This window comes from Mustela putorius, unplaced genomic scaffold, assembly GCF_011764305.1.
Source record: "Mustela putorius furo isolate JIRA1106 unplaced genomic scaffold, ASM1176430v1.1 tig00003898_pilon_pilon_pilon, whole genome shotgun sequence".
NCBI classification, from domain to species: Eukaryota; Metazoa; Chordata; class Mammalia; order Carnivora; family Mustelidae; genus Mustela; species Mustela putorius.
In genome coordinates, this window is record NW_025422047.1 from 14674448 (window position 1) to 14689549 (window position 15102).

A 15102-nucleotide genomic window follows, 5' to 3' on the forward strand; every position below is an offset into this window, starting at 1 on the left:
AGATTAAGAATAAGCCCAAGCCAAGAAAAGCAAGGAAATTCAAATTTAGGGCTGACACAGCAACCTCCTTAACCCCACCAAAGTTCCCTCACAAAGACTCAAAGGTCCAACTCGAGTGGCTGTCTTGACAGGCAAGGGTGTGGTCCGAGCAGACCCCAGGCTCAGGTTCTGGGTGTGTCTCCCTGACACTCAAGTAAGGGCTTCTTCTCTGAGCCTCTCTGGCCTCCTCTGACAGTCATACAAGGAGAAGCAGCATCAACCCCACACACCTGCCCTCCTGTCACTGGGCTCCAGTCACAGCAGAGCTGACACACTGTGAGACCTCCTTAATTGGGCATTGGGGAAGAGGACAGTAGAATAAATGGAAAGGCCAAACACGAAGGCTTGGGTTTCTCAATATGGATCGAAATTTGAGCCAAAACTATTTAACTGAACACCCACGGAGTTTTCACAGGCTGACAGCCAGTAGAGGACAATTCACAGTGATAAGAAGCTGGAAGGAAACGGGCACAAATTCTCCCTGAGTCCTGATGGTTTTGAAGTATGTGATTCTCCATCATGGACTAAGACCTATGAGTAACATTTCTCATGTGATAAAAAGCAGAGAGTTTGCGAAATGGAATTACCCAGATACATGGCTATTTTAACCGAAAACAGTTCTGATTTTAATGGCATGCTTGCTTACTAACTGACTGAGCGAGCACATGGTGGCTGAGGGGGAGGGTAGGTTCTTACAAATTTGTTTGTGAAAGCCGGGACCCACCAAGGATGGCACCTAGCAGCAACCTGGCTCTCTTTCCTCCAGTCTATTGTCTAATTACGATGCCGTAGAATGAGCAGCAGAAGCCTTGCATGTGGGCCACAGAAAAACTGTAATCCAGCCCCCTTAAGCTAAGGACAGAAGAGCCGTGTACTAGATTTTAAGCAAAGGTCCATTGTCCCTCCATTAAATCAAATGTTCTTCTCAGCAATACCCACGATTTGAATAAAGCTTAAGGAGAAAACAGAAACTCTTAACATCTGTGTGGGATGGGAATGTAAGTCAGTGGGTGGATTCTGAGCACTGCTAAAGTGATTGGGAGAAAAAAACATGTTTATTTGTTAAAATGGAAACAATCAGTAATGACAAGGGAGCTGAAATATTTAGACAAAGCTGTAATGGAACCCAGAGGACATTTTTTGAGTTCTCATGAAAAAAAGTTCTTCCCTATGAAATAGCATACATATTTTTGTAATTCATTTACAGGGTACTCAAATATATATACATATATATGTATATATACATACATGGACACACATATTATAAATATATGCATCATATGTCTGTATACATATTATATATGTACAAAAATATATTTACATATATCACCAAAAACATCATTCCAGGTTTATTCTTCACTGTTACTTGTGGTGTGGCTTGCTTTATCCCATTAGGCAAGATTCATATCTATCTCTATTTACATTAGTTGCCTGGGACATTACAAGCACTTGTCTTTAACATGACTATCACTAGGGAAACCTGATGGTATTCTAAGTTGGGAGTGACACCAATTTTAAGCTAAAAGCAGGCTAAAAGAGCCCTAGTTACATGGGATTAAAAATACATTTTGGCTCAGGTTTTTAAAAACTTGTTTTTAAGTATACCAAACTTGCTGCCAATTCCTGTTTGGGTAAGTCATTTCCAATCAAACGTGATACTTTTGGTTGAATAACAGTATTTACAGAGGACCTCTTTTTCTTCCCTCACTGATGCACCCCCTCTCTCCATACCTCACCGCAGGGGTGCTTACCCAAAAGGAACACTTGTTTAACTACAAGGCACCCTGAGGAGTTGTTCAAACTCATGAACCAGTGGAAGAACTAGCAATAAAATCCAGAGTTCTGTGACTTCACACAAGAAATTATCACAACCTGCGCTGCTATGATATCAAAGGGGCTATGAAACTCCAGTCTTCTCCCAACAGTGCTGGCTGGCTCCGATGAAACTGAAAAGTCATTTTAGGCTACAATTTAAAAGTAGGGGTTGAAAGAAGAGAGGGTTTCTTGGACCTCCAATCTAAGTTTCTGTTCATGCAATTTACCAAAAGACTGCTGTCATATCAAAACCAGTGTCATCTTCTCCAATACGGAGTACACAGCTCTCAACACCACAGTGCAAACTCAATTATGAAAAACAAGCCTTTTCATATTCAGAGTTTAAACTGATTTCAAGCATGTATCAATAACTCGTAGTATAGAATTTTGCCAAACTAGAAGTTGCATCTTCAACCAAAGTGGCTTCTATATACTGTGTCTGTAGGTCTCATTTTACAATGACAATAATAGCTACCATTTATTAACCAGCTACAGCATACCAAGCACTGTGCCAAGAGCATTATATATATTATGTCTCATTTATCTAAAATGATACTGATATTGTAGGAAAACTTAAGCTTTCTTCATGGTGAAAGTCCTAAAATAATTGGCCTTTCCACATGCTTCTGTTAACTGGAATTTGGAGCACGAAATTCTAGAGATCCTTTTCTAATAGGGAATGAAGACTGTGCCATTAGATTAACTTCTCCCTCTGTAAGCCTCTTGGTTCTCTGGGCTGAATTTCAGCGAGTGCAACTGAACCAAACAATGGTATTAGCCTCTATTGCGTAAAATGCAATATGGAACTACCTTACCTTCCCCTACATTAGTGCCAGACTACCATCCCTTACCTCAGATCCTATATTTCTCTTGAAAGCTTACAATAAAGCATGAACTGCAGATATACTGAGCTAAGCATCATTTGTACCCCAGAGACCAGTAGTTGAGATTTTAAACACTGTTCCACTTATTAGAATGGATCCCTAGCCATGCTTCATATGAAGAGTAATATAGTGAGCATGAAGACATTCTAGCTTCATGCTCCTTTTTATAATTTGGCTAGAACTTGTCATTTTTGAACCAATAGTAATATTATTGGCATTATCTTATATATCTATAAATTTGAAGCTTAGCATTATTGGACAGTTTGGAATGATAATAAATTTTCTTGAAAATAATGTTGATATAATTAAGAAAAGGACCTTTACCACACTGCCAATCTGCAAATATTTTAATGTTAGTTTCAAGTCACAAGGGCTTGCCAAACTGGTTTTTGGAATTAAAGTCTGTTATTTGTAAAGAAATTATGCCATTACTGAATTCAAGCTCACCATGATCTCCACTATATTTTAAATTGTTATATCCCATAATCTGTTATATTACTATAAGTAACCCTAGGAAAACTTTATTATATTATTCCACATACTTACGATCATGGCTTCAAATTTGAAAACACCAACTAAACCCTTAATAACAATATCTTCCATACAGAATGATTTTATTTGATGTTTAATAAAATAAGCTCTTACAAATATTGTGAAAAGATTTTCTTATGAACGACTGGGAGTAGGCAAACAAAATTACAAATGGTTTACTTATCACTTCATAAGATCTGCTAATCCCCAGGAATGATCTGGGCTATAACAACTGAATACATCAAAAGCACACTAATTTAAGAAACTGGAAGACTGATGGGAATTGATGACAAATACAAACTGTAGGATGTTTCTTTAAAACCTTAGTTATAAAACCTTAAATGAAATGTTGACAAGGGAGGCTTGCTTTAATAAAGGGATAGGAATGTTTGGTAATTAGCATGTTAACTACTTTGATATAAAAATGTGATTTTCAACCTCATAAAAATGTGATATTTATGGTGTTAGTTATGGTGGTAATTCATCCAATGTGCCTTTTTTCATAGGTAAAGAAAAAAGCTTCAGCATAGATCCAAAGTATGACAAGCTTCAATGAAGGACAGGCTAAGTTAATGAAAATTGTTTTTCAAAAGGCTTTATAAAGTAATTAAAATGTTAGGAGTTTTAAAACTTGTCTTACGCTGGTAGTAGTAGTCTCTTAATTATCAAGTGCTTTTGTTCAAATTGGAAACACATACCTGTACAGCCGGTTTTTCCTTTTTTGCCTGAATAGCCCATATCACAGTGGCAGATAAATGAGCCTTTAGTGTTTTCACAGGTTCCACTTAGGCAGATATTTGGATTCAGGTCACACTCATTGACATCTGTAAGATACAGATATTATTAATACATATAACTATTTGTTTGATACCACTGAAAACTTTCTGCCTGAGATAAAACACTATGACAAATAAATTAGAAAAGATGAACTGTTTTCACTAAAAAAAAAAAAAAAAGTACCATATTTACAGAGCTCAATTCACACTTGCCTTCTCTCCTGCAGGCTAACCAGGCCAACTGGCTCTACCTGGGCCATGAGCAGGAGGTCGAGTAAGCAAATAAACTGAGGGACTCTAGGCTGCCTTTAAAGCCTGTTATGTGACAGTTTAGAAAACTTTTTAAAGCAGCATATTCTGTTGCAAGATAAAAATTTTAATTCAGTCTGTGACTGCCAACATTTTAGTTTCCAATTTTAAAGAAATGATAGATGAACTAGGAGTTTTAGGAAAGATAGTTACAAACTTCACTTCTTTCCCAAATTAAAAATTATCTACTTTTTATGACATTCACTTCATAAATATTCGGTAAAGGTTTTCTGAAGATATAAATGTGACAGAATTTAAATATTTTCAATTCCAGATTCTCACTTCTGGCCAAGATGGAGTAATAGAGATGGAATTTAGTTTCCCATGTGAAACACCAGCAAAAGGACCACAGAGGCAATAGAAAACAATGATGCCTGATGGAGAGAAAACAAGCTAGGTGAGTTCTATGAATGTCCCAGATTATGGTGTAGGGACAGTTTTAAGGCCATGACCTCAGGGTGGGGATAACAGATGGAGCTGGATAGTGTCCCAGAGTTGAGGGGATAAAGCTGGAAGTCATGGAAGGGCAAGGTAGCCAGAGTTCATAGGGCAGAATAAAGGACAGAAGAAAGCTGCATAGAGAGCTCTGGGATCTGCAAAGGGTCCCCATCACGTATTCAGGTAAGTAGTGATCAGTGCATTCATGTAAGGAAACTACTCAAAGCTAGGGGAGGTATCACTCGAAAGAATTAGAGGGAACAATCATCAGAACTCACAGAAGGCCCAGAATTGTGCCTGTTCCTACTGGTCAGACTGGAAAATCTCGTAATTCAGAAGGGTCTTGGCTCAGTCATGGGGCAAAACAAGTCTTTTTGCCATGGGGCAGAGTAACCACTGCTTAAAAGCATAAAAACAAGACTTTGAAAGGACCTATCTGTTTCCAAATAACTTATCTGGGTTCCAGAATAAAGCCTAAGAATATTTCTAGGGATACAAAAATATCTAGCAACTAGTAAGTCAAAATTTATCATGTCTGGCATCCAATCAAAAATTACCAGGCACTCAGTGAGGCAGGAAAATAGGACCCACAATGAGGAAGAAAGTCAATTTACTGAAATGACCCAGAACTGACAGAGATGATGGAATTAGTAGGCGAGGATGTTAAAGCAGTTATTAATACTCTATTTCATAGGCTCAAAAAGCTAGAGGAATGATTGAACCCATCAAGTGGAGACAGGGAAGATGTAAACAATGATCCAAATCAAATTTTTAGAGATGAAACGACAACATCTGAGATTACAAAGATACTGAATGGGATTAGATATTGCAGAAGAAAAGGACAATAAATTTGAAGACACAGCAATAGAATATGTCAATATAATCAATTCTAGAGTCCACTGCATTCTTGTCAGAAATAAATTTTGCTTGCCTTTAGTAAAATATTTAAAAAGCCCAAATTCTAGTCACAGCAGAAGAAGGTTAAGTGGACAGAAATGAAACAAGTGTCCCTGTGGGGATGACCAATGGTCGGCTCGGCCCACACAACATCTGACAAGACTATTGTATCCCAGTCATGAGAAAGTTGCCCTTTGGAAGGCTGGTTTTGGAATATTAGTAATATGCCCTTAAATATCCTTACTTTTCCAATAGGAGCCATTTATCAACTTCCCAAACTAATGTTTATGTAATTTAACAGTGCTCAGGGATAACTAGACAAAATGGGAAACTCTGTGTTCTTCGCTTACCTACACAAGTCTTCATGTCTTCAGACGCCATGAACCCGTCATAACACAAGCACCTGTATTCCCCTGGTATGTTCGTACACTGACCACCATCGCAGATATTAGGGTTATCTTCACACTCATCAATGTCTGTAGAGAAGAAAGACAACAATAGCATGTGGTTAATACCCGTCGTTTAATCACCTAACAGTGATTGTGAATTTTACTTTATTTTTCTCATTTTCAAACATAAATACCTAAGGTCGATCATCTTCTGGCTTACTGATATTGTAAAGATGAAACTTATTTAAAATAAGCATATCTATTTAGATGCACTTTTGATAAAAATATTTTTATTCTTTTCAACATTTGACTTTGATAGTCAAATATATATCTAAGGTTTTTTGGAGGGATTTTTCTAGCTCTGATAAAATAATTTTGATCCTTAAACCCAAGTTCTCTTTTTAACTGAAACCAAAATGAAAACCTGTATCACCAACCTCCTTTCTCTTCTCTAGTTGGAGACATGGCTCTTTTAGCCCAGGATGATACAACAGGAAGTGTGACTTAGAGCAGCAGTTCTCAAGTTCAGGCATATCCGAATCATGTGGAGAACTTGTGGAAATAGATTATGGGGATCTACCCCCAGAAGTTTCTGATTCAGTAGGTCCAGGTGGGACCCACGATTTTGCATTTCTAACATATTCTTGGGTGATGTGGATGCTGCTGGTCGAGGAACACACCCTGAGTAGCCTTGAAGTGAGTCAAAAGAGGAGATTCTTCAAAACTATATCTTACACCACATGAGCTAGGAAGTTTGCAAAGTGCTGTGTGCATTCTCCCACACAGGCAATCTGAACCCTACCTGATAGATGCAGAATCTGATGCTCAGGATCTTTACCAAGGATCCACAGCTAAAATGTGTGACAAAACAAAATTTTGAACTCAGGACTGTCTGCCTATGAAGTCTAGGCCCCGAACCACTCTAAGAGTGGACCTGTTCCTGAGAATTTCACAGGGGGCTAAAACCTACTCACCAGTGCATGACCTCTGGTCAGGCATTAGTGCAAATCCTGGCTGACAGCTGCATTCATAGCTGCCTTCAGAGTTTGTGCAGAAGGTCTCACAACCGCCGTTCATTATGCTGCATTCGTCGATGTCTAAGAGAAAGAAAAAAAAGAAAGAAAATCACCTTTCTTTGTGTCTCTGATTATGGCACAGGTTCAAAGTGTTCAAAGTACAACAAAACCCAACTGAAACATCCTAGGGCAAATGGAAGTCATTGCATCATTCAATTCCTTCAACAAATATAAAGTACAAACCTACTATGTGCTGGAGATAACAATCTAATTGTGGAGGAGACAGACCCTATCCCTACTTTCATAATGCTTATGTTGCAAACTGGGAGTTAGACGAATAGTCAGTCACACAATACATGGAGTGCCACGTGCCAGGTAGGAGAAATGCTAGGGCTAAAGGAATCATCCCAGTTATAATAATGGGCACGTGGATCAAATTCTCTGGGTCACATATTCAGTTATAAACTTGACACTCAGTTCGACTGGCTGAGGTTCCAGTCCTTTTCAAGAACCTGAGCTGGAATTCTGAGCTGTCCTGGGCCATGTTTCAGAAAAATTGGGGCTGATTTATGGCTTTGGGTGGAAACCATGTAAGACTTGGCAGTTCCACATGATGTACACCCCAAACCAGGCAAAAACTGGCAGTTTTTACAAAGTTTCACTTTGACTTTGGGCATAATAAACCCAGAGGGCTTTCTGTGCCACTCTTCCCAGCACGACTAAACCTACAGAGGGCCAGCCAACAAAGGAAAATGCTTGTCTCACAAAACCCCATCTTTAAGGAGTGCCAGACCTGGCCTCCATTTCCGTGTAAGGTAGGAACAGAACATGGTCTTCTTGCCAATAATTATTCTTTGAAATCTCCTAAGCTCATCTAAGCCACCTAAGGGCAGACACTGTTTTTTGTCTTTCTCACTGAACCCATGCTTCGTTCACTACAGGTGGTTTGCACTCACTTGCTGATGCACCTGCATAGGCAGGTGCATAAACAAAGCCCGTGCTATCATTCACTCTTCCTAGCAGCAGGGCTCCAATCAAACTTGTTAGAGCTGAAACATTTCAGATCCTTCATTTACAGCGTTCTCTAAACAGACAAGAGAGATGATATCCAAAGACCATGGGCCACTATGAAAAGAATTTTACTTACAGGAAAACAAGGGAGATGAAGGAAAAGCAACTGGTGATGAAAACAGAACTCAGAGAACGTTGTTGGAGTGTTTTGAGAAAGAAACTAAATAAAATAAAATATAAAAGAGAAGAGAGCACTTACCCACACAGAACAGCCTGTCAGGGGTTGAATGATAGCCAGGGTTGCAGGCACACTGATACTTTCCTATGAGGTTCACACAACGGCCATTGGGACAGAGGTTCGCACTCAGTTCACACTCGTTGATGTCTGTTTAGAAAATAAAAAATAGCCAACATCCAGTCAGAAGCTTCCGACTGTGGGAGAGACATGGGTTGAACGACTGACCACCAATAAGTGGTCTGAAAGTCTTCCTCCTTACCTATACATGCTGAGATGTTGGGGGACAGCTGATGACCAGGAGGACATTCGCAGCGGTAACTTCCCTCGGTGTTTAGGCAAACGCCTCCCCGGCACAGGAGAGGATCTCTCTGACACTCATCGATATCTGCAAAATGGCGACGACTCATGTGGAAGATGGTGGTGGTGTCTTGCCCGGGACCTCGACCAGTGCGCTCCTCAGAGCCCCTACTTGCTGGGAGTCCTGGCAGCTCAGCGCTCACGGCTCCCTTCTGAGAACGGCTGTTCACCTCACTCAGAAATGCCGTCGAGGTAAGAATTACATCCCCCTTAAATAATGGGACCTGCCCGTGGCTGACGAGGGAGTGTACAATCTGGCCTGGCTGAAAGGTGGGACAGCTCTCTAACACCATGTCTATTCTATTCTAGAATCCCCTGTGGGATCAGGTTAAGGCTAAGAAGCCTCTTCCCCTGCCCTGTTACTTCCCTCACTTCTTTACAGCTTCTTCCTTAAAAAAAATCTCCATCTCAGGCTTCTTTCTAGGGAACCTGATTTAATTGCAGCCAGCTTAAATGCTCCCTTCTTCTAGAAATGTTGGACAGAAACCCTATAATAATGGGACCTCAAATAGCTAATGTTTGAATTGTTTCTCTTCCTTGGGGTGTCTCTTCCGGCGTTAAACTCACTTCTCTGGGACCCAAAACTGGTGTGCTAGGCCACCACCAACCCACAGCAAAAAAGCCCTTCTGCTTTCCTCATGTCAGTCTCCCTCTGCCTCAGACTGATTCTGGACACACTGGTCAGGAGACCCATGCACTGGGGGCAGCAGGAGGAGCCTGGGAGGGAGGTTCTGAGCCATCAAAGCCCTGGGGAATCCCTTTTCACCTCTGTGGACCAGACAGCCACAGGCTTACCCATGCAGTTCTTCATCATCATGAATCCGCTTTCGTAGCCTTCGTCACACTTGCACTCGAAGTCCCCTGGGGTGTTCACACACTGGCCACGGCCGCAGAGGTCAGGAGAGATTCGGCATTCGTCGATATCTGAATGCAAGCGGCAGTGCGTCAGTCTCAGGACAGCTTTCCTTCTTGGGGCAGAGTGGGAAAGGGGAAGAGCTCTACAGGGTCACTGACCTGTGCAGTTCCTTTCTTCAGAGTCAAGAGCAAAGCCGCTGTCACACCTGCACTTAAAACTGCCAATGGTGTTTCTGCACTTGCCGTGGGTGCAAAGGCTGGGGATCATCTTGCACTCATTGATATCTTCGGGAAGAAGAAAATGGGCAGAAAGCACAAAAAGAAAATAAGCATCCCGTAAGGAGTTCTCAGGGCCTCTATTTTAAACCCAGGAGGCTGGAGGGTCTTGATTTAAGGTCTTGGAAATACGCATTTTAAAGAATGTGTAAGGATCCATGAGAACTATGACTTTCTAAACATTTCTAGTCTTTTAAGCCTCTGTATTTTAGAAAGCATTATTAGGGAAGGAAAACATTATTAGTGTTTATTTGGACTTACAGGCAGCCCATTGTCTGATATGTACCAAACATTTCAGTATCTGCTGAACGAGTAAACAAACCCTCTAAACCACTAGCATCCATACTGAAAGCACATAGATGATTGGAATAAATTGCCCCACGGCAACCAGCTGAAAGTGCAGTGGGCTGAGATGTTCAGCTATGCTTTTTGGTGCTTTCTTGGATACACCGAAAATCTAAGAACTTCAAAAAGGATGTCATTTAAAATTTAAATGCCTTGTAAATAAATGAATACTATTTAAAATATTTTCTCAAATATGTGTACAATTTAAAAGTATTTTCTCAATTGATATTAAGGTGTCATTAACATAATTACAAGAGTTTCTTGTACACTAGGAGACTGCATAATGTCATGGGTGATCTTCTTCCAGGGCCTTTCTAAAGCATGACCTAACACTCAAGAAATACAAGTTCATTTCTACAAAAGGTCATGAAAGACAGAACCAGCAGATTAAATCACAAGAACACGTCCTTCTGTGGCAATGGATTGCCACAGCTTTTGGAAGCAAATCACTCAAATTCCTTTGAATTTACTTAAGAGACATTTAAGAGGGTCATCTAGAAACTGTCTCTCTAGACAGAATTTTAATTTCCAGGGCATCTTGGACCAAACACACAATACAAAACAAAACAAAACAAAAACAAAAACACTTCTATATGGATAATTAAACAGTATTTATAAACTCATTTCTCATTTTTATAAGTTCATTTGGTTATGGAGTATAATAACCAGGCCCAGACACAATAAGCAACCAAGACAAAAAATCTACACCAGGAACATAAGCTGGGCTTCTCTGAAAAACTGGAATTCTCAGAAACCAGTCATGGTTTTCCCGTATGCTAAAGTCAACAAGTTCTGGATCCTTGTGTATAAAAAGTTAAAACAGTTTTGGAATTAGATTAAATCGGAAACTTCTCACTTTTTACATGAATTTTAGATGATGGCCTAGTAAACTGAAAGAAGGTTTGACGTTATCAGGAGTCACTGGAATGTGCTTGCCATCAGAATGACATCCAGTGTTTTTGGACACAGAGGATCTGCCACTGCGTTTGCCATGCCATTCACCTCTACTACGGTATCCTCAGGTAAACTGCAGTGGCCTGGTTAAACCAGCAGAAAAGAGGTCAAGTCTTACGGCTTTAGCAGACAGAATAAAAACTCCCCAAGAAGATTTCCTTTTTGTTGATATTTGGCTGAGGGTAGTGTCAAAATCTACTTTAACACTAAACAAGTGGCTAATGGGAGAAGCAACTGGCCTCAGGAAGTCCTGAATGGCGGGAAAAGCCAACCCGTTCCAGAGTGAACAGGGGCTGTCACTCAGAAAGTGAAGTACGTGTGTGACGACTGAGGGAAGGCCAGGCTGATGGGACTCACTGCAGTTCCCCTGTCAGCTGTTCGTTCTCCGCTTGGTCTAAAAAGAAGAGCAGTCAGCCACTGAAAGCACAGTACCTTTGAAGAAAGGTTTTCCATTTGTAATTTCTTTTGTGGCGAAACCGGGCCCTCTGGGACAGAGCTCATCGTACTCAGGCGTGTTTCTCACAGGACACTCCTCGCATTCCTCAGTACCCCAGGCCGCCCCAACGGAGCAGCAACAGGCGTCCATGCGGTGGCGGCCGGCAATGGGCAGAGTGCATTCCTCGTCCTCGTAACTCAGGAAGCAGGTTTCCAGGCGAATATCTGCCAGATGGAACACAGGGAGGCTGAGGAGAGCTATCCTATTTCCACTGCCCCAAACTGCCGACCAGTTGGGTCAGGCAAGGTACAGTGTACATAATTTGCTGTGCACTTATTGGCTGGAATAATTTTTCTCAAAAGGAGTCCAGGCTTTTTGATGAGTATTCCCCACTAACAAAAGACTTTCTTTTCTTTGGCAGCTCCTACTTATTTGCCCCTCTTATTTCTGGAAACTTTCCTTTCAATTTTAGGCATTTTCTGATAATTCTACATAAAGAACAGTATTCGGAGAAATCCCGCAGAGCTCTTTGGGGAGATGTTTTCTCCCTGTACAGACATGTTTACCACCAATACATGCACTCTGTCATGCCGGGACCTCCTCTTGTGCTAAAAGGAAACTGCGCTCTTTCTCACTGGAGAACATCTAAGCTAGCTCCAGCACTTCTTCCTCACAGCCGTTTCATCTTTGGAGAGGTGCAATGTTAAATTCCAAAATGAAGAATGTCCTACTTGAGACTGAAGAGGAAAAACAAGTGAAGAAAAGCCATTTGCTCCTCTCCTCAAGTATTTCTTTCACTTTTACATGTGCTTATGTGTACATTCTTCTGGGTACACGTGGGATAAATTGAGTCCCAACCCCAAGTTTGTGGAATCGTGAGGAAGAGTAGAAGTGATATACCAGGTGTTAAGAGATCTGGAACTTAATCCTGTTCCGCAATTAAGAAGCTGCTTATTTTAGACAAAATACTAACCCTGACTTCTAAATACTAACCCTGATTTCTAAATCCATAAAATGATGTCGCACCCATCTCCAAGGGGGTACCATAAAGCTTGGATAAGATTCTGTGTCTTGGGTACCTGGGTGGCTCAGTAGGTTAAGTGTCTGCCTTTGGATCAGGTCATGATCCCAGGGTCCTGAGATTGAATCCCGCATTGGGCTCCCTCCTCAGTGGGGAGTCTGCTTCTCACCCTGACCCTCACCCCTCTCATGCTCTCTCTCTCTCTCTTTCTCTTTCTGTAATAAATAAATAAAATCTTTTAAAAAAAAAAGATCAGTGTCTGGAAACCATAAAGTGTAATTAAAACCTAAGGCATTATCTTCCCTTTCTCTCTCCTTTCCCAATGTGGTCATTATACATTCACCTACATGCCTGAACTTCCTTTAATGTTAGAAAGCCTCTAAAGCCTTCTGGGCAACTTTACATTCAGGTTGCCTCTAACAAGATGCATGGATACTTTTCAAATGATTTCTAAATTAAATACTGAAGCTTCTTTCAACTGAAAAACCTAGAAGAAGGTTCTCATTAAATGCTGATTCCTCCTAAACCAAGAAAGCAGACTCAAAATGAGATTAACTGACAACCATCATTACAAAAAGACTCTGCCCTCCGGATTCCAGCTTCTCTACTCCATATTGCTTACATTATACACCTTTAAGTTCTGTATTTCAGGTTTTGTTAGTTCTAATTCATAAATGATCCAAATCTCTTAACCTCCTACTACTGTTTTAACCACCTGCAGTGGTCCTTCACTAAGAATAATCTTCAGAGGAATACGGTTCCAGATATACAGTGTACCTGAGCATCATTTTCAGAGCCATGGACTCAGAAACAAGTGATCCAAGAGACGTAGTCCCAGCAGTCAGAAGCTACAGAAGTAGGGTCAGAACACATCTGCCAGATGGGATCTCCAACCTGCTGCCCGTAAGAGCCCACAGGGCAGCTTTCTGAGAACTCAGGGTCCAGTGTCTTCCATATCAAGGCCACTTGGGCTCTCGCAGATGGCATGGAGAGAATCCCACCATGATTAGAAGTGACAGTGGCTCTGGGCTCCTTTAGGCTCACCATTCAAGAATGCAACTCTCCCCACTCACACCCACTAGGGTTTTGGGCAAGGACCTGTCCATCTGGCCACTGGCAGGACATGCCTAGCAAGCATGGGCTACAGTTTCTAATCAAGCAAAATTGTTCTCCCCACCATTCACCTTGTATCCTATAGTTGGTGGCATATGGGGGCAGATTTAAGAGTTCTGGAATAATGACTGTGATGGTAATGACTTAAGGGATAGTTACACATCAATAAAGAACTGAAGTTTCTCTTCACTAACACGTTCTCTACTCTTTTTTATAAAGAATAAAGGAAGAACTTGAGTGAGGAAGGCTATTTGTCAAGGAAACTACTATGTATCCTAATGGAAATGCTGAATTTGAGATATGTATAACTGTACTTGGAACCAAATATTCAGCTTTATCTTACTGAGCTTTTAATAGCCCTTAAGAAACAACAATTAAAAAAGCAATGAGCACAGGATTTACCTAGGCAGATCCTCCCTGTGGCATCCAAAGTCATCCCACTGGGACACTGACATTTAAATGATCCCTTAGAGTTAACGCATAAGCCATTTTTGCATACTCCTGGGAATACTTCACACTCATTTATATCTATGAAGAAAAAAAACCCATGAAGTTAAAATATTTGTATAACATCATTCTACTTTATTTCATTTCTGGAGTCACAATTATTCTCACAACAGAAAAGGCCATTTTGAACCAAGTAATTTTGTAAAAATAATTTGCTTCCAAATAGTTCATGTAGCATTTCTGGGAACTCTGAACATCAAGCAGATTGAGTCCCCCTTTTCCCAAAGTTTCTCTTTATGAGTTTCTCCATAGGTCCTAAGGAGTAATTTTTGAATTATAGAGACTGGGAATTGGTATGAGTTCTTGGGGACAGCTCTGGGTGCTATGGACATCTCAGGTAGGGCTACTAGAAGCCACAGAGTTAGCTTTATGAGATCAGATGTCTGCAAATAACAGAAACCTGGCCTTTCAAACTAGCAAAGAAGAAACAGCTTGACGAAAAAAAAAAATTCCTACTGAGAAATAGCTGGGGCCAGTTGAAACTGTGTCTTCTGAAAAATGCTGAGATGTCCCCAGAAAGCATATAACTAGTTCCACCTCAGCAACAGTCTTAGACTGTTTGTCAAAGCCTTGGTGGTCCCAGCTTGAGTAAGGGAGAGTCCAAAGATGCTCGCGTTCATTCATTTATTATTCACTCACTCACTCTCAAATATACCTGTCCTTCCCAGTTTGTTTAATAAGAAATAGTATGTTCCCTGCACTTAATTTGGAAAAATATTCCTCATCAAGTTAATTTAAAGAAAGCCAGTTGCCAATGCCAAAAGAAGGGGAACATGAGCATACTGTGTCTCTATTTGGAAAAAATAACTTTCTAAGCCAGGGATGTTGGAAAAAAATATTTGAAATCTCTCTTTCCGAGAGATATAAGTGGGGAGGGGGAAATTTACCTTTTTGG

At 40.7% G+C, this 15102-nt stretch overlaps 1 protein-coding gene across 1 annotated transcript in view; it reads right to left on the reverse strand.

Annotated features, from left to right (window-relative positions):
- The window catches only part of FBN1 (fibrillin 1), a 237175-nt gene that overhangs the window by 70389 nt on the left and 151684 nt on the right, over positions 1–15102 (reverse strand). The window contains exons 23-31 of the mRNA XM_045067863.1: positions 14103–14228; positions 11563–11790; positions 9715–9840; positions 9496–9624; positions 8603–8728; positions 8365–8490; positions 7053–7175; positions 6040–6165; positions 3968–4093 (exon numbers count right to left, since the gene is read on the reverse strand). Of these exons, the coding sequence (XP_044923798.1) occupies positions 3968–4093; positions 6040–6165; positions 7053–7175; positions 8365–8490; positions 8603–8728; positions 9496–9624; positions 9715–9840; positions 11563–11790; positions 14103–14228 (1236 nt within the window). The remainder of the gene's footprint in view (positions 1–3967; positions 4094–6039; positions 6166–7052; positions 7176–8364; positions 8491–8602; positions 8729–9495; positions 9625–9714; positions 9841–11562; positions 11791–14102; positions 14229–15102) is intronic.